The following is a 19,528-nucleotide window of genomic DNA, read 5'->3' on the forward strand; positions in this document are numbered from 1 at the left end:
GATGAACATAGCAGCCACTTACTAGTTTGTTTCCTTTTTGACTGCCACTGCAACTTAAATATAGGCTAACGTGAATTTCTGGTAAACTCAGGTTCAAATGAGAACTATAGCTAGTTTTATTTAAATAGCCCATTTAGCATTATAGAAAGAGTCCTATAAAGTCTGAATCCTTCCTATGACTTTAGTGGGTGTTGGTTCTATATCTTGTTCAATAGTGTTACACTGGGATGAGAGGTATTTTAGATTGTGATTCCTTTATTTGATGGTTGATTCCAGAGGAGACTCTGACTATGTCTACACTCGCGGCTTCTTGTGCCAGAAATATGCAAATGAGGCTAAGCGTTATTCCTGAAAATAATCGGTGTAGCGCCATTGCGCAAGAGGGGCTTTCTTGCGCAAGAAAGGGCAGTGTAGACAGCTCCTTCTGGCGCAAAAGCCTCTTCTGCAAAAATGGTGGCTCATTAGGTATGCAAATGAGGCTCGGCAATATTCCACGCTTAGCCTCATTTGCATATTTTTTGCGCAAGAAGGCGCGAGTGTAGACATAGCCTCTGAGTGCTTGGGTAGAGCAGAGATGATGTTCTTATATCTCATTATTTTCTGTTTTATGCTCTTCCAAAAGCTGTATAGTTGCCCCATTCCTTTGTTACCCTTATGGCCAAAGAAATATCTGGATTCCATCAATATCGCTCCTGATTCAGCTACCTTGGTGCCGAGTATTTGTACAAATACAAGGAGGGAGGGAGACTGATTCAGCTTGGAGGGGCTCTGGTAAGCCAAGAGTGGTGCTGCTTACCCTGCCAGATAGCTGGGATTGTAGCACCTTCAGTCCTGGCAGACTTAGGAGCTAAATGGTTAGAACTGGGACTTGGCCCTCCTGATGGACAGATGAGTTTGTCTCACAGGCAGAAATGCTGCCGTTTCAGTCAGGAGCAGAGTTCTCCCCCAAAGTCTCAGGTTTGCTTCAAAGAGAGTTTGCGGGATCTCGCCTATACATATTGGCTGTGTCTAGACTGGCAAGTTTTTCCGCAAAATCATCTGATTTTGTGGAAAAACTTGCCAGCTGTCTACACTGGCCGCTTGAATTTCCGCAAGAATACTGACGATCTCATGTAAGATCATCAGTGTTCTTGCGGAAATACTGTGCTGCTCCCGTTTGGGCAAAAGCCCTCTTGCGCAAATCATTTGCGCAAGAGGGCCAGTGTAAACAGCACAGTACTGTTTTGTGCAAAAAAGCCCCAATGGCTAAAGTGGCGATCGGGGCTTTTTTGCGCAAAACCACATCTAGATTGGCCATGGACGCTTTTCCGCAAAAAGCGCTTTTGCGGAAAAGCATCCTGCCAATCTAGATGCGCTTTACTGAAAATGCTTTTAACGGAAAAGTTTTCCGTTAAAAGCATTTCCGGAAAATCATGCCAGTGTAGACGTAGCCATTCTCCCTTCTCTCGAACCAAACTGAGATGGACACTTTTTCAACACTGTGAGCTGTTCAGACAAGGGATTCTGTTTTGTTTTTACACTTCTGGCTTCTTGGCACAAATTTATTTTCACCGTAATTCTGGTGGAGATGAGAAGATATAGAAATCTCACAAGTGAGTTTGTTCCCATGACATTATCACCCCAGTTTTATTGTGTTGCATGGGTTTAGATTAGCAGCCAGGCATTTGGATGCCTATCTGAATTAAACTTTAAGTTGGAGTTATTTTTAATTAGCTTAATTCTGCACATACTTCAAGATCTGTTTAAAATCTTTTGTGTTCTGTATAGGTTCTTATGCTGTGCTGAACACTGTAATGGTCATCTGAAGAAGTGGGCTGTGCCCACGAAAGCTCATGATACCATCTACATGTTTTGTTAGTCTTTAAAGTGCTACCAGACTATTTGTTGTATTTTAAGTTTATCCTGTACAGACTAACTCGGCTACCCCTCTGAAACTTAATATGTGAATGCCTTCCAGTAATGCACTAATCAGTGTGTGACTTTGCATCTGTGACAGGGTGTACCAGGTCCTTTGTGGTCCTTAGTGGAGGCTCTGTGGTTCTAATTGCATGTTCCTTCAGAAAAGAGCAGCAAAGGTGGGTCCTCCAGGCCTGCCTAGATAGAGCAGGCTGTCAAATAGAACCCAGCTGTCTCAGATTTAAAAAAAGCTGCAGGTCCTGAACAGATCAGTTTGTGACTTGGAATCAGAGGGGCAAGGCAGGGTACTCCACTCTGTCCAGAGAAATGCTGTCTACACTCTTCATCCACCAGGGAGGGATGGAGTCTCTTAGCCAAACAGAGATGGTAGAAAGCATTACTCATTCATGCTGCTAGGAGAGCTCAGTATCAGTGAGAAAGCCAAGAGGACAGACAGAACTGACCGACAGTGGGCGTGTATCTTCAGCCAGTGGAGCCTGCAAGCTCTTCTGCCCATCAACATCGACTCAGTCTAGCTCGGGTTCAATTTCAGCCATGAGCTAATCTCATCCAAGCCCAGGGCAAGTTTCCTGGTCATGGTGGGGTTGAATGTGGTGAAGACTCTGCAGAGCTGTGCCAGCCACACTTAGGGTGTGTCTAGACTACAGGGTTTTGTCGACAAAAGTGGACTTTTGTCAACAAAACTAAACCTGCGTCTACACTACCGCTGAGTTCTGTCGACATAACGCTGGTAAACCTCATTTTACGAGTAATAACACCTTTCGTCGACAGAGTTCTGTCGACAGAAGGCGTTATTGCATCTAAACTGTCTTTTGCGTCTACATGGCCATGTCGACAGAACTGAATGTAGTCTAGACACTCTTTGTCGACAGAATTTTTGTCGACAGTATCTGTCGACGAAACTTCTGTTGACAAAAGCCTGTAGTCTAGACGTACCCTGAGATGTTGCTAGCACTTGAATCCACATAGTCTGATCAGTTCACGGAGTGAGTGAATGTAGAGGCTGAAAAAGACAGAAGAGAAAATTGATCCTTGTGGGATTCTACAACTGGGGGGAATACTGGGGGCGGTACAATTTCCTGTCACTGTTTGGCCAGTGCAGTACTTCAGAAAGGACAGAGGGATACCTTGAGTGGGACTATTGGAGCAGAAGACAAAAGCTATATTATAATATTACATTGACATGTTGTTGCCATAGACACCTTTCCATTCACTGAGACCTTGATCCAAATCCCACTGAACTAATAATTCAGTTATTCAATTCAATAATTCGAGATCTCTTGGGGACAGAGCACCAAGACCAAGAGAGAACCTGGAAGCTAATCTTAGCTCATTGTGTGACCTTTGACAAATCACTCTTCTTTTACTAGAACCTGTCCCAGTGAAATCAGTGGGAGTCTTTCTATTGACATTAGTGAGCTCTGGAGAGAAACATAGAATGGCTCTCTCATTATAATAGCTTCAGAGGTGTAGCTGAGTTAGTCTGTAACTGAAAAAATGTAAAAAACCAACAAATAGTCTAGCACAGGGGTGGGCAATAATTTTTGGTGGAGGGGGGCACTCCAAGATTTGGTAAGTGGTCAAGGGCCGCACTTTTCTGTGGAGGGGGATGGAGGGTCTAGGGTGGAGGTTGGGTGTAGAAGGGCACATGGAGTAAGGAACTGGGGTGCAGGTGATGATGTGGGGTCTCAGAGGGTGTTTGGGTGGAGGAGGGGGTTGTGACCTGGGTCAGGCTATAGGGATGTAGGGTCAGGGAGGGGATGTGGGTGCAGGAGAGGATTCTGGCTTGGGGGAGGGGTATAGGAGGAGGTACAGGGTCTGGGAGGGAACTGTCACCTGAGGCAGGGGGTGCAGAGGGTGGATGGTGATCTGGGGGAGGGAATTGGGATGCAGGAGAGGTTGGGGTGCCAGAGGCAGGCACTGACCATCAGCCCCAGCCTGCTTGAAAATACAGGCTGCTCCCTCCGTATGGCTCTCAAGTCCGGCTGCCCCAGACTCTCAGGCCAATCTCTCAGCTCCTATTGGCTGGCTGTTTCCAGCCAATTGGAGCTGGGAGATTGGCTGAGGTCAGTTCTAATTGGCTGGTTGTTTCTGGCCAATAGGAGCTGAGGATTGGGCTGGGGTGAGGAGATCGCAAGAAGCCTTCCCATCCCTGCAGAGCAGAGAAATGTAGGGACAGTGTTAAACGCGGCAGTGGTGTGTGCCTGAGGGTCTCAGCAGGGAGTCCCCCAAGCCGGGTCCTGTGGCTTGGTGGGCAGGATCTGGCCCTCAGGCCGTATTTTGCCCAGCCCTGGTCTAGCAACACCTTAAACACTAACAAAACATGTAGATGGTATCATGAGCTTTTGTGGGCATGTGACGGGGCAGAGGCGCGCCGCACTCCAGTCCCCCTGGAGGCTGCATATGCCGCAGTTCACGCTCCGGAGCCGGCCGCGCTGCGATCGGCGGCGCTCGGGTGGAAGCCTGGTGCTCTGGGACCGGCCACCCCGGGACGGCTGGGGATCAAGGGTGAAGTCACCCCGGGGATGACGTCACCACACGACCACGCTGCCCAGCCGGAAGCGGACCCACGCACAGCAACGCCAGTAGAGGAGGAGCTCGGAGAGAGCCCTCCTGCGATGCAACGCAGCAGATGGGACCCAAGCCATGGAGGTAGGATGCCGGTGCGGGTGTGACAGACTGGCAGGGAGAGGAAGTAGCCCAGGGCAGGCAAAGGGAGCCTGTGAGCTGGCGCGTTACGGCAAACGCCCCGCCAGCCGGACCGGATGACATGCGCGTCCGAGTCCTTAGGGCCCTGGGCTGGGGTCCGTGAGAGGGGGTGGGCCCGGACCCCCTCTCCCCGCTACGGGAGTTTAAGCGGCCCCCGACCGCGAAGAGACCCCCTTGGGCTGATAGTGAAACTAACTGAAACTCCGGAAGGAGATCCACGGGGTGGCGGGAGCACGGGATTGGGGGTGAAGAGCTCAGGCTGCCGTTGGGGCCTCTGGTAGACTCGTTTACAGGGCACCACTCACTTCTTCAGATGAATGGGGTTATTAAAGGTCCCCTATTTATTTTGGGACTGGACTTTTAATAACTCCATTCATCTGAAGAAGTGGGTTGTGCCCACAAAAGCTCATGATACCATCTACATGTTTTGTTGGTCTTTAAGGTGCTGCTAGACTATTAGTTGTTTTTTAAGGTTTTCTCATTACAATTGGTAATTTCCCCTTCAAGTACTCTTACCTTCTCATCACTGTTGGAGGTGAGCCACAACCACTCTGATTTACCATATATACTCATTCATAAAACGACTTTTTTTGGGGAAAAGAATCCCGTTGTGAAGAGCGGGGGTTGGCTTATAAATGGGTTCTGAAGCCACACAAAGCAACACATGCTGAAGGACTTGCTAGTTGCTTGCATGGAATGTCTCAGCTGAGAGACTCTTAACTGATAAAACTTAACTAGCTTCAGGGGGTAACCGAGTTAGTCTGCACAGAATAAACTTAAAAAACAACAAATGATCTGGTAGCACTTTATAGACTAACAAAACATGTAGAGGGTATCATGAGCTTTCGTGGGCACAGCCCTCTTCTTCAGATGACCGGAGTTTTTACATCTGTGCCCACGAAAGCTCATGATACCCTCTACATGTTTTCTTAGTCTATAAAGTGCTTCCAGACCATACGTTGTTTTTTAAGTTTAAAACTTAACTGATAACTCGATAACGCTTAACACTTTAACAGTGAGCTTTTAACACTTCCCCGCAGCCAGCAAATCCTTCCACTCTCCCTCAATCCCCCAACTCTTGCTTCTCCTGGCTCTGGAAATGCTAAACGCTCAGCTGAGAGCCTCCTTCCTGACACTGATCCGGAGGAGTTGGGACTGGACGTCTGTGCTCTGGATTCAGCTTATAAATGGGTCAGTGAATTTTGACTATTTTTTCCTTTGTAATTTGGGGGGTTGGCTTATAAACCAATGGGCATATGTTTGAATATGTACAGTAATTAGCACTGATATCACACTCTCATCTCTGAATCCCTACCCTTTATTCTTTTCTTTTCTTTTCTTTTCTTTTCTTTTCTTTTCTTTTCTTTTCTTTTCTTTTCTTTTCTTTTCTTTTCTTTTCTTTTCTTTTCTTTTCTTTTCTTTTCTTTTCTTTTCTTTTCTTTTCTTTTCTTTTCTTTTCTTTTCTTTTCTTTTCGCATCTGAAGAAGTAAGTTGTACTCCATGTAAGCTTATGCCCTAATAAATTTGTTACTTTAAAATGCCATCGGACCCATTGTTTTTGTTGAAACAGACTAACATGGCTACCCCTCTGTAATCAGTCCTGATGACTCAAAAAGACCAGGACACCAATGCTCCCTGAAATCAAAGGGAGTCTTTTGGATCAGTCTCTTGAGGCACTTTACGATGAATTAAAACATAATTAATCTAAGTTTCCTCTTATAAAGTTTTTTTACATTAGAGATGGAAGTATTTCTAATAGGCTGCTAATTTTTTGGTAGAACAATATTACACCAGCAGTTAATGCAAGTAACTAGTTTTATTTTAAAAAGAAGCAATTCTAGTAAGGATATGAGTGTTGTATTTCCCTTTTAAAAAGCTTTTGGTGCCTGCCTTGTATATTTGGCTCGCACATTTATGCAATTATATGTACAAATTATTCACATTAGGTCTTATGCAGCCCTGAAAATGTATGTCTCAGGAGTCAGCATGTAATTTCCTTCTGCACAAATTGCAGAATTATGCAATGAAGTCAAGTACATTGAATAATGCTAATTTACAGTTGAATTCTTATGGATTTACATATTACAACCACATTAATGCCAAAGGAATCCACGATATTGTCAAATAGGTTAATAATGGTTCCTGTTAGCACAGTGTATGTCAGAGGAATTAATAATGATTAGCCACTTATTTTAAATCTATGCAGTTAACCTAGAAATTATGAAATAATTTCACATCAATATTTAAAAAGTTGTAATGGCTGGAGAGCGAATGACATTGCTTGATTATAAAGGGTTATCTGTGTAAATACTGTTTTACATTACAATGACCTGAGGTAAAGCCCACAGAAAAACTCACTGGTTTTGATGGGCTTTGGATTAGGCTTCTAGTGCTTTGTTCAGTGAGTTCTGCCCGAGTGCAGAGTTTGAAATTGTACTGGATGTTTTAACTAGTCTCACGTTTGAAATCAGAGGGTCTCTTATCTTTTCTCCATCCCTTCTGATTCCATATCCATGCTTGTAATTTTGGTGTTCTTCTTTTCTCTTTCCTTCTTGCTCCCATCTGGAGCCTTCTGCCTACTTCCAGGCTCTAACCATATCCTGTTGCTTCTAGAAAATCCCATTTCCCCCCTCTCCTGCTATTCATCTCCCACCTTGACTATTACAACCTTCTCTTCTCTGGCCTCAGCACATCCGAAGTTGCCCTCCTCACTTCTATTCAGTCATCTCCTTTGGTTGCTGCTCTATCGCTCTCCTACTCCATTTTCTTCAATATCTTCTCACAGTCTGCGTTCAATTCAGGCTGCCACTTGCTTTTGAGGCTCTATCCTACTCCGCCCAAAGCCCCCTGCTTACATATCAGCCTCCATTTCTCTTCCAACATGCCGCTCAAGAGTCCTTCCCGAATGCCTCAGCTTTTTCTGTCCTTCATTTATAGGGTTCTGGATCTGGCCCTAAATGATCTGTCTATCTTCCTTCTGTTACCTGCCTAAATCCTTGGGCCTCTCTCAGGAAAATACCACCAAAAAGAGATGTTATAAAATCTGTACCTCTTTGCGCCTGGACCTTCATGTGTATCTGCACTGTATCTGTAGGGTTTTGACAGCAAAATCTTTTCAGTAACTACGTTTCCATATGTTTGTACAGCACCAATAGTTTTGACACTGGAAATAACAGTGTGCACTAAGGGCTGGGATGAGGACATACAAATCATTACATTTGTAACCTAAAGCAAGGATTGGAACCCCTGTGTCCAGAGGATATAGCTAATAGATGGGCTCTTAACATGGGGGCCTCATCAGGAGGTTGAATGACTACCCAGTCCTTCTCCTATTACCAAATGGAGAGATATGTGGGGGAGGGACAAGCAAAGAGGTCCTGGCTAGATGTAAGCATTTTTTACTGGAACCCTCAGCACTACTGCTACTTGTTAAACTGTTTTAGTCTCCCCGTTGTGATGCTATATTAAAATTCAGCTCATCATGTCTCAGTGTTCACATATAAATAAACGAAGAGATACAAAACATAAAACTGACTGTATGATAATCAGATTATGGATTGGTGTGGCAAATCTTATTTAAGTATTTCCTGAGGAGAGAATGCAAATAACAAGCATATTGGGAAGTGAGGGAAGGCAAATAAAGGCTATTGAAAATGTATGAGGCTTGTCATTTGTACAAGCATTAATATTTAACTTTCCTCTTTCACAGGCTATTACCATTTGAATTTGTAGGATACTAGAGCTCTCCTATTTTGGATGAAATAGGTTTGATCCCAGCAGCCTTGAAAGGTGCTCAGATTTTATTTTCTTGACTACAACACATACAATGCATTTATGTCCACTTAATGCCCTAACAACATTTAGCACTGTTCCTAGGGGATCTTCCCATTGACTTCAATCAACTTTGCATTCGGCCCTTACTGGATCACCTAGTGCAGGGGTGGCCAACCTAAACCTGAGAAGGCGCCAGAATTTACCAATGCACCAGCCCTGATCATCTCACCAACATACCGCCCACTGACAGCCCCACGGGTTAGTGCCTCCTTCTCCTTTTTCTCCTGCTCACTGTGATCAGCTCTCTCAGAGGGAGACACTGGAGGGTGGAAATATGGGTGTTACAGGCTCAGTGGAGAGGGTAGGAAGTGGTAGGATCCTAAGGGGAAAAGGTGGAAGGGGACAGCGCCTAGGGCAGAGGTGGGGGTTGAACAGTGAGCATCCTCCGGCCCAGTGAGGAGTTGGCACCTGTAGCTCCAGCCCTGGATTTGGTATCTATGTAAGGAGCCACATATTAACTTCTGAAGAGCTGCATATGGCTCTGGAGCCATAGGTTGGCCACCCCTGAAGTGGGAAATTTTATACTGACTTTACCTAGAAGAATTTTGCTCCTTGGCTGCAATGTGAGAAATTAGTTGCAATTTCAGCTTCAGGAATGAGTATTATTGCATTCCATATAATAAAGGTACATCTACACTATCGAGGTTTTTTTTTTTGAAAAATGGCCGTTTTTCTGAAAAAAAAATTCATTTACATCCACATTGCAATTGCGTTCTTTTGAGAGAAAAAGTCAAAAGAACAGAGGGTTTTTTCCGACATTGTTAAACCTCTTTTTATGAGGAAGAACGCTTTTTCCGAAAGAGCTCTTTCGAAAAAAGGTGTGTGTGGACGGGGAAGAGGGAGTTCTTTCGAAAGAAGAGGAAAGAGGAAAAAGCACAGGTGCCCTGGTGGCCATTCTGTCCATAGCAATCACAGCTTAAATGCAAGATAGCATCCATACTGAATGGCTGTTATCATTCGAAAAAGCAGATTGCTTTTTTGATGCACTTTGGCAATGTGGATGCTCTCTTTCAGAAGGAGATTTTTCGGAAGATCTTGTCTGGAAAAGCTTCTTCTGAAAGAAGCCTGCAGTCTAGACTTAGCCTAATTGACTTTACTAATTGTCTAAGGCTGTTCAAAGTATGGGAACAGAATTGACAGCTACAAAACAAAATCAGAAATAGAAAGAAAGAAAGAAAGAAAGAAAGAAAGAAAGAAAGAAAGAAAGAAAGAAAGAAAGAAAGAAAGAAAGAAAGAAAAAGATTTTTTCAGTGCTGCTGGTAAGACGAATACTATAGTAGGACATATACAGCCATTGAATTAACATGTTTGTAAGCACAGTTATGAGTTATGATTTGGTGGGAAAGGAGTTAAGCCATGACACCACCTGGTCTCTGAATAAGCAAATGGGTAATAAGCCAATTCCTCCTATCCCCAGCTGCCTGGGTTGCTTTTTCTTTTTTAACTGGGAAAACCAAAGGCACACTCAGGCTTTGATTTAAGACAATCTTTTGATGAAGAGGAATGGTATAAGGAAAATATCCTTCTAGTCAATTTACACATTTTACGGGGATCCGTTTAGGAGGTGGCTGTTACGGGAAGATAAGGATTCTAATTTTGTAATTGAGTGCACTCTGAAAAGACAATTAGGAGCTAATGTGATAAGTAATTGTAAACTGTAACAGCAGAAGGAACCGGATTCACAGCCCTCTGTGAAAATGGTATTTGTGTATTCAAATGATGCATCTGTGCTTTATTTCCTCTGCATGTACGTGTTACTTATTAAATGATAGAAAGGGTTTCTGTGCAGTTTTGATTAAAGAGCAGAAATTCAAAAATTGTTGGAGTGAAAACAACATATCTCAGCCTTGTATTCTTTTCAGTACAGTGTGTGCATAATGTTAGGTGGGACAGTATTTTTGTCACTCCTACCAATATAAAGCAGCATGGCCCTGATACAGAGAAGACCTGGCCCTGGTCTACATTACGGAGTTATTTCAAAATAACTCTCCTTGTTTCTTAAAATAATAATCAGAGCGTCCACATTACCAAGCCTGTTATTTCAAAATAAAGGGATGCTTATTTCAAAATCTGTACTCCTGCTTTCCTTGGGGAATAACTCTTATTTCAAAATAGCTATTTCAAAATAGAGTTTGTGTGCACGCTCTGCTGCTGCTGTTTTGAAATAACCTCTCCCCAGAAGCTTCAGGGGGTAGCTGAGTTAGTCTCTACAGGATAAACTTAAAAAACAACAAATAGTCTGGTAGCACTTTAAAGACTAACAAAACATGTAGATGGTATCATAAGCTTTTGTGGGCACAGCCCACTTCTTCAGTTTCTCCCCTCAACCTCCCACAATGGGGATGCTGCAGAAATTCAACGTATGGTACGTTGACTCCAGCTACTCTATTCTCTTAGCTGGAGTTGTGTAGCTTAGGTTGACTTTCTCCAGTAGACCTGGCCTTAGGATACTGTACTGCAAATTCTTTCTGTTATGTTAATTTAGAAGATGGAATATATGGGTTAGTCAATGTCCAACACTACACCAAGTTAACCGAACTTCAGAGTTTGGTACAGAAAAACTTCAACCTGCTCAGTACCTTGGCACAAACATTTTTAAAACCCTTTGTCACTTTTTATAAAAGATACAGAAAAGAAGGAAAAACAGTTGAAGCATATCAAATAAACCTTTCATTTTAACATTTGTTCCCATTAGCTAAGGAGAGTTTGGGAAGGAAAATCCTCGTTTGGCTGTAGCTTAGATAGCATTAAAAGTGGTAGTAGCTGGGTGAAAGAGACTAAGTTAGTTGAGATAAGATGAAGTTATTAAAATCTAATCCTGTTTCATCTCAGGTGGCATTTGGGATTCAGCTGGATCTGGTAGGGATGGTGATGTCATATGGACAGGAGTGGCGTGAGGTGGGCTGCGGCAGCTGGCGCTCCAGGCGGAACGTGTGATTGGTACCTCCGCCTGCACGGCCGTCAGTAGCCATGACGTAATCATCGGGTGCCCTGGGCGCCCTGTGACATCATCATCGGGCGCCCTGCGTGCCCTGTTGAAGGCAGCACCCTAGGCGACCACCAATTCTGCCTATACTCATGGGCCATCCCTGCATATGGAACCTTCTCTCAGGCTTGATCTGGTTAGGATGCCACTCAGAATCAAAATAATGAAAGTCATGGGTCCCAAGAAACAGTGGGATGGCAGCCATGATGGTGGAGCTCACTCCAGTAGCCTCTGTCTGTCCTTCTCTAATTTCTGACTGGAAAAGGGGGTGGTAGGTGAAATAGCCCATTCTCCCTCCCCATTATTTTGTTCACCAAATAGGCAGAATATACAGCATTTTAGTTCATTAATGTCAGCTCCCCATCTTCCATTTTTCCCAATCATGATTTTAACAGTGTTAAAACCAGATCATTGGGCCCTGTTGTTTACACTAATTCAATCTCCGTCTCACTTTCATACCTTTCCCATTGGCATTTGGTGTTGTAGGTTATCGTGAGATCTTTGGAACTTTCACATGCTCTTTACAGTTGAGCTCACAGTGTGAGTAAGGGTGTAAGCCCAGTTATCACAATATGCTCACCTTATTCACAAGTAGTCTCACTGACATATATTATCTTATGGCTTTCAGAAGAACAAGGCTGTTCTGGTGGTTAGTACGGGCACTATCCAAGGACTTGAGATCTGGGTTCAAGTCCCTGCTTTGATACAGGCTTCCTGTGTGACCTTGGGGAAGTCACTTTGTATTTCCCCTGACTCAGCTGCCTGTCTGAAAAATGGGAATAATGGCACTATACTACCTCACAGGGATGTGGTGAGAAGAAATGGTGAGGCACTTAGATGCTTTAATAATATGGGCCATATAGGCACCTCACACTGATACATTAAAGCTCAGCTGTCTTTAACCATTACTGCTCTTTAGGTTCCAGCTCTGTGTGAGGTCTCCTTGGCATGGATCCTATAACCCAGTGGTTTCCAACCTTTTTTATATTGGTGACTGGCGGTTGGGAACTGCTGCTATAACCCACTGCAGTTGTGTCTCCAGACAAATGTTAAAGTTTCGGGTACTCTCTATAAAAAATGGCTGAAACAAACAGCCCTTTGGATTAGACAGTTATTCATAAACACCCTCTGTAGGTTCTCGATTTTAAATTCATCTGAACTGTCTACAGCAACTACCATAGGCTTCTTCCTAAGGATTTTAACGAGTTTTCACCCTCAAGCATCAAAGCAGCTTCAAGCAACTAAAAATAAAAACAAAACAAGAGGAAAAAAAATATCCAAGGGTCCACCAAGTGCTTTGCTTTATTAGCTTCCTACTGATTCATTGACTCAAGAATTATGCAGAAACATGCTGAAATACTTTCACAAAGCTAAATAAAATCCCAAATTCCAGAAGTTTCCCCCACATAACTTAGCTGCACCAACTTCCCGCTGATTCATAAACTGGAGTGTAGTCAAATACAGAGTGCCTCCCCAGAGGCAGGGCAGGGATGTTAGACCTACAGTGCTGAGCAAGGGGTGAGGGATGCCTAAGCTTCATTATCTCAAAAGGCATTGGGACGTGGATGTCTCAAAGGCACAGCATTGCCTGGCTTCTTCCTTGTGCACTGTGGGTAGCAATTTAGTGCTGGCTACACGAGCAACAAATAAGACCACTGCTTGCACTGGCTCCGCTGCGCTGGTCAACAAGTACTAGAGGTGAATAAAAGGCTCTTTTCTTTCTCCACCCAGTTGCCACCCACCTGCTCTGATGTGGGAGAAAGGAGAGTGGGGTGCACAGCACTTGCTTATGAGACAGCTGCCACATGACAGAGTGTACTCGGGACTCCTAGAGATCAAAGCACAAACGCTGCTGTGTGAGCTGAAAAGTGAAGGCTTTCTGATTGAGGCTGTAATATTCTCGTATCCTCTCTGGATTGGGCAGAGCGGGGAGCTTGTAAGGAGCACTTAGCAGTGAGTTACACTTAAGAAAATAAGAAAGGCCATACTGGGTCCGACCAAACATCACTCTAGCCCAGCATTCTGCCTTCTGGCAATGTTTAATGCCAGGTGCCCCAGAGGGAATAAACAGAACAGGTAATCATCAAGTGATCCATCCCTCTCCCATTGCCCATTCCCAGGTCCTGCTCACTCAAATTCAGGTGTACTGTAGCCTGCACTGGAGCACAGTGGATCAGTCTCCACCCCTGTAGTCCAAATCACAGTCTGGCCCTAAGTGGTTATACCTACATTAAAACCAAAACCTCTTGAGAACACAGCAGTGAAAGAGGCTGTAAAATAAATGCAGAAAAGCCAACATTTTACTGAGGTGCTCAGTCTTGGTTCATGTCTTCCTCTGTCTTTGTACTTTCTTCCTGGAGTTTATTAAACAGATGAGAGTTCTGATTTGGTAACAAAGAAGTTGAACATTTTCCATTTGTGTGTCATGTGGTTTGACTGAAAATTGCAAAGGAGTGTCTTTGCCCTGTGTTTTCTGATCTTTGTGTGTGGACAAAGGTCAGGAAAGATTAGAATTTTTCTACTTTCAAGAAACAGATGTTTACTATGTGATTATTTCTTTATCTTGTAAGTCAGGTAAAAATAGTATTGATGTGCCATTGTTACCTTTATGTATTTAATCTCTTCTAAATTAGCTTAGATACTTCTAGACTGCTTGTCACTGTAATATCTAGGCAGCATCTTATGCCTTGAAGAGAACCTGTAACCCTTCTCACCTTAAATACATTTGTTTTTTCTTTCTTACTGCAGCACTATTGCCAGAAACTCTTAACAAATTGAACAGGGTCCAGAGGACATTCCCCCCCCCCCACCCCCAGTTCTGATGTTTTTGGCAGCACTTAATTGTTAAGTTGTTCCAGACACATTTCCAAGATTAGATTAAAAACAAGTGTATTATTATTTGGTTTGTAATTCTGTTGTTCCCTAACCTTCCCCCACCCCCATAAGTGGGTGTTCTCATCTGATCTCATCTGGTCAGCAGCAAAGTTATTAACCTTGCCAAATACATTTTCAATTCTTTCCTTTTAAGCAGATGTGGACAACATTAGTTGTTTAGCTGTTGACACATATGTTTTGTAGCGCTTCTCCTTTTCTAGTTTCCACGTCTCGTTTTCTAATGCTTACTCCCAAGTCTCTGTGTCTATGGTACTACTAACCTAGCTTGCGAGAAATCAAGCTTTCCTATCTTTGTTTATTTCTTGCTTGGGCTATTTTAATTAGCTTTTTCCTGCTTCATTATTAGTGCCTTAGAGGCACTTGGTGTCCTATCTATTTAATTCAATCTGTTCTATGGTATTTTGCGCTTTTGTCTTTCCCCCTTCATAATTCTTTATCGCTATTATAGCAGGTTGAAAATGTATAATGAGAATTTGTTGGTCCCTACCCACACCTTGTAACCTATTCTGGAACTGGTAGCATTTTTAAAAAATTTTAATACAAAAAGGGGGTATTTTTCCATGTGTAAAAAACAAACCACAAAATAATAATAAAATGCCTCCTTTTTATAATCAGTTCTAATTACAATAGTTAACACACATTTCAACACCACTTTTAGGTGTATAAAGCTACTGGGCACATAGATAATCTGACCCATGACACAATAAAATAATCCTTCAGGAAATGAAGGCCAACAGCTGTCTGCCTGCTGAGGTGTGAAAATTCTCAGCTTCTCTGATCTCAGCCCATAATGTCTATGTTGCAATTAGATATCATGATCACAACAGCTTTCAAAGGATCAGATTGGGAACCCCTCACAGCAGCTCTTCTCACCCAGCTTTTTCCATTGAAGCCAAATGTGAGCGACTGCTTGCTAACGTGAGTAACATGTTCATCATCTGACCTTTCCCTTTAAAAGTGAAAAGGACTAAAGTTGCCCAGGGTACGTCTACACTACAGCGCTAGTTCGAACTAACTTAGTTCGAATTAGTTAATTCGAACTAAGCTAGTTCGAACTAGCGCATCTAGAACTAAAAACTAGTTCGAACTAGCGTTTTGCTAGTTCGAACTAGCGCGTCCACACTGATTGGACGCAGGGGGGCATTTAAGGGCAGCTGAAACCGGTTCTGGCAGGGCATCAGGTCAGCAGTTGCTTTGTGTGGCTGCTGTCTGAGGCTATCTGAGGCTCGTGCTTAAAGGGACCCCCCCTGGACAGCCGGTTCTCAGCTTTTCCTGCTTGCTTGCCAACCTCGCCGAGGGACAGCAAAGCGTCGGTCTCTGTGCCCGTCTGTGTCGGTGCTTCCCTTCGGGGGGGACCGCCGCAGGTGGCAACATGGAGCCACGGCTCGCCCTGCACCTTCTGGTGCACGTTCTGGACTTGCTGCTGCAAGCCTGCCAGCAATGGCTCGAGGCTGCCTGGCACCACCTGGGGAACGTCAGCCCCCTGCCTCTCCGCCTGGCCGCCCTGGGGGCCGTGGAGGAGCCGCGGCGGCGCCCCGGCACCGGCGTGCCCCGCCGCATCTGGCGTCTGGACACCAGCAGCGACTGGTGGGACCGCATCGTCCTGGAGCGCTGGGACGACCGACAGTGGACCCAGAACTTTAGGATGAGGAGGGACACCTTCCTGGAGCTCTGCGAGTGGCTCGCCCCTGCCCTGCAAAGAAGGGACACTCGCATGAGGCCCGCCATCCCCCTCCAGAAGCGGGTGGCCATCGCCCTCTGGAAGCTCTCCACGCCGGACAGCTACCGATCCGTCGGGAACCAGTTCGGCGTGGGGAGATCCACTGTCGGAGCAGTGCTCATGCAGGTACGGCGCTCGTCGGCCACCGAGCCGGGGGGGAGGGGGGCTGCGAGGAGGGGATGGGCCGCCCCAGGGACAAAGGGGGGGGCGGGAGGAGGCGAAAGCGCCCCGCACCGGAGGGGTCGGGCTGTCCCGGCCGTACTACACGCCGCCAGGGGGGTTGCTTCCGGGAGTGGGGCGCGGGGCACTGCCAGGGCACGCACGCTCCCAGCCACCCGGGCGCCCCACTGATTGACGCTTTGCTGTGTCTCTCTCCGCAGGTGGTCAAGGCCATCAACCGGGTGCTGCTCCGCAGGGTGGTCCGCCTCGCCGACCCGGATGCCGTCATCCGGGGATTCGGCGCCCTCGGCTTCCCCAACTGCGGGGGGGCCATCGACGGGACGCACATCCCCATCCGTGCCCCGGAACACCAGGCGTCCCGGTACGTGAACCGCAAGGGGTACTTCTCCGTCATCCTGCAGGCCGTATGTGACCACCGGGGACAGTTGACGGACATAAATGTGGGCTGGTCCGGCAAAGCACACGACGCCCGGGTGTACCGGAACTCCTCCGTGTGCCAGCGGCTGCAGGACGGGACCTTCTTCCCCGACCGCCACATCAGGGTCGGGGACGTGGACATGCCCGTCTGCCTGGTGGGGGATGCCGCCTACCCACTGCAGCCCTGGCTCATGAAGCCCTACACGGGACACCTCAATCCCTCCCGCCAGGCCTTCAATAACAGGCTGAGCAGGGCCCGCATCGTGGTGGAGGGGGCCTTCGGGCGACTGAAAGCCCGCTTTCGATGCCTCCTCACCCGTCTGGACCTGGCCGAGCACAACATCCCTCCCGTGGTGGCGGCATGTTGTGTGCTCCACAATTTGTGTGAGCGGAAGGGGGAGGCTTTCTTGCCAGCCTGGATGGCTGAGGCTGACCGCATGGCTGGACACTACGGTCAGCCCCGCACCGCCGCCGTCCGGGAAGCCCAGCGGGGGGCCATCCGGATCCGGGAAGCCCTGCGGGAGAGCTTCCAGGTGGAGGAGGAGGAGGACTGACCTCTCCCTGCATGCCCCACCGGGGCCTTCTTCCACCCTACCCCCCCCTTCCCCTTTCCCCTCCCTACCTACTGTCAAATAAAGACACCTGTTTTTCCAACAAAAACGTCTGTTTATTTCACAGAACTGGGGTGGGGGAGGGAGGAATGAAGGTGGGAGAAGGGAGGGGGAAACCTGGGACGAGGGAGCTGGAAGGGGAGGGGAGGGAAGGGAGGAAGGGAAAGGAAAGCTCAGGGGTGGGAGTCTGGGTGCCTCTCCCGTCTCGCCACACTGCGGGTCCGGGGGCGTCGGTGGGGAATGGTTGTGGAGGGGGGGGCAGAGAGGACAGGGGGTGTGGAGGAAGCAGGAGCGGAAGCAGGAGGAGCAGGAGGAGCAGGGGGAGCAAGAGGGGGAGCAAGAGGGGGAGCAAGAGGGGGAGCAAGAGGGGGAGCAGGGGGAGCAAGAGGGGGAGCAAGAGGGGGAGCAAGAGGGGGAGCAGGGGGAGGAGGAAATGGAAAGCGGTCGAGCAGGCTCTGGAGGTGGCCTCGCAGGGCACGGCCCTGCTCCTCCAGGGCCTCCAGACTCCTCTGGCGCAGCCTGAGGTCCTCCTGGACCCAGTGGTCCTGGAGACGGAGCTGTCGGTCCAGGAACCGGAGATGCCGCCTCTGGTAGTCCTCCTGGTTCCTGGCTGTCCTGCTTGCCCGGGCGCGGGCGGCTGCTGCAGGCGGTGTGGTGCGCCCTGCAGGCCCCGGTGCTGCAGCTGTGGTGCAAGAAGACCAGCGGTCAATTACCCCAGGGGCCCAGGTGTGTGAAACCCAGCTCCCCTCTGCAAGGCCAGGGCCCCTGCAGGATCCCCAGCTGCTGCTCCGTGGTGGGCAAGGCCCAGGCGCACGGTCCCGGGGCTCCCTCTCGCCCCAGCCCCCCGTACACATAAGGGGAACACGAGGGTACTCACAGGTGGACGCCTCCCCGGCCTCTGATGATGCAGGCGAGCGGCTCTGTGGGGTGCCTCGGGGGTCCCGGGTCCTGGGAAGGCTGGCAGCAGGCTCCTGGCTCTCAGAGCCCTCTTGCTCCTCCTCGGTGTCCAGGAGCGGTCCCTCTGCCCCGGGGTCAATCACGTCCCGGGGGGCAGGGACGGCATGAGCCCCCAGGAGGCGGTCCAGGGCATGGAAGTGGGGGCAGGCCTCCGGGTCAGCCCCTGGCAGGCAGGCCCGGGAGTAGGACTGCCGCAAGTCTTTAATCTTGCAGCGCACCTGCTCCCGGCTGCGCTGGTGGCCCCTGGCGGCCAGGCTGGCAGCCATGCGTCCATAGACGGCCGCATTCCGGTGGCTAGTGCGGAGATCGTGGACATTGGAGGCTTCCCCCCAAACCTCGATGAGGTCCACGATCTCCGCACTTGACCAGGCGGGCGCCCGCCTTTTGCGCCCCCGGGCAGGCTCCTGGGAGCCGCCAGGCTGGTCGTGGGGAGCAGTGGAGGGCTGGGAGCCCTCGGATGGCTGGCTCATTGTGTGGCAGGTGCAGGCTGTGCAGGCACGGGTGCTTGCAGCCTTGCAACTGGCACAAAGTGAGTAGCCAGCCCGTGGCCCTTTAAGGGCTCCGGGGCCGGGAGGGGGGCAATAGAGTTTCCCTGGTGTTGGCCAGAGTGGCCACCAGGGAAACCTGGGAAGCCTTAGCCTCCCACTAGTTCGAACTAAAGGGCTACACAGCCCTTAGTTCGAACTAGCTAGTTCGAACTAGGCGTTAGTCCTCGTAAAATGAGGTTTACCTAGTTCGAACTAAGCGCTCCGTTAGTTCGAATTAAGTTCGAACTAACGGAGCGCTAGTGTAGCGCATAGGAAAGTTAGTTCGAACTAACGTCCGTTAGTTCGAACTAACTTTCTAGTGTAGACATACCCCCTCTGAGGTCCCAATCCTACATGTGTATCCTGTGGAACTGTTGGGGGTCTCTTGTTAGAAATGGATGATGTGATGCAAACCCATACGCAGGAGACATAGTCAATTTATCACTGATGCAGTCAGATGGATGTTTAATATGCAACCGCTCTGATTGATTTACATCTTTCAATGTTCCCAGTCTAGAACACTGGAGCGGTTGCAGAAATATCTGTGCCAATTTAACAGGTGCTAAACCCACAGTAATTTTGTGCATCAGCATTTTTCACTTGACAATAAAACTCCAACACTAGTGCAAACTACCAGTACACTGAGCCTTTAGTACCACCATAAAAACAGCATTGTAGGAAAATAAGCGTCAGCTGGGAATGGATGAGTAAATTCAAAGTTATTACATGGTATCGCCAAACACTGCCTATGTGGGAACAAATCCCAAATGTTATC

General features: G+C 47.5%; 1 protein-coding gene across 1 annotated transcript; it reads right to left on the reverse strand.

Moving 5' to 3' along the window:
- Positions 1–17,309: 17,309 nt before the first annotated feature.
- On the reverse strand, positions 17,310–19,010 carry LOC149523555 (uncharacterized). Its single transcript, XM_089782325.1, has 2 exons — positions 18,147–19,010; positions 17,310–17,951 (listed from the first exon to the last, which is right to left on the reverse strand). Exons 1-2 carry the CDS (start codon positions 18,694–18,696, stop codon positions 17,443–17,445), a joined length of 1,059 nt encoding a protein of 352 aa, XP_089638451.1. The 5' UTR covers positions 18,697–19,010; the 3' UTR covers positions 17,310–17,442.
- Positions 19,011–19,528: the final 518 nt, after the last annotated feature.

Source organism: Pelodiscus sinensis, chromosome 15 (genome assembly GCF_052426305.1).
Source record: "Pelodiscus sinensis isolate ZL-2025 chromosome 15, ASM5242630v1, whole genome shotgun sequence".
In the NCBI taxonomy this organism is placed as follows: Eukaryota; Metazoa; Chordata; order Testudines; family Trionychidae; genus Pelodiscus; species Pelodiscus sinensis.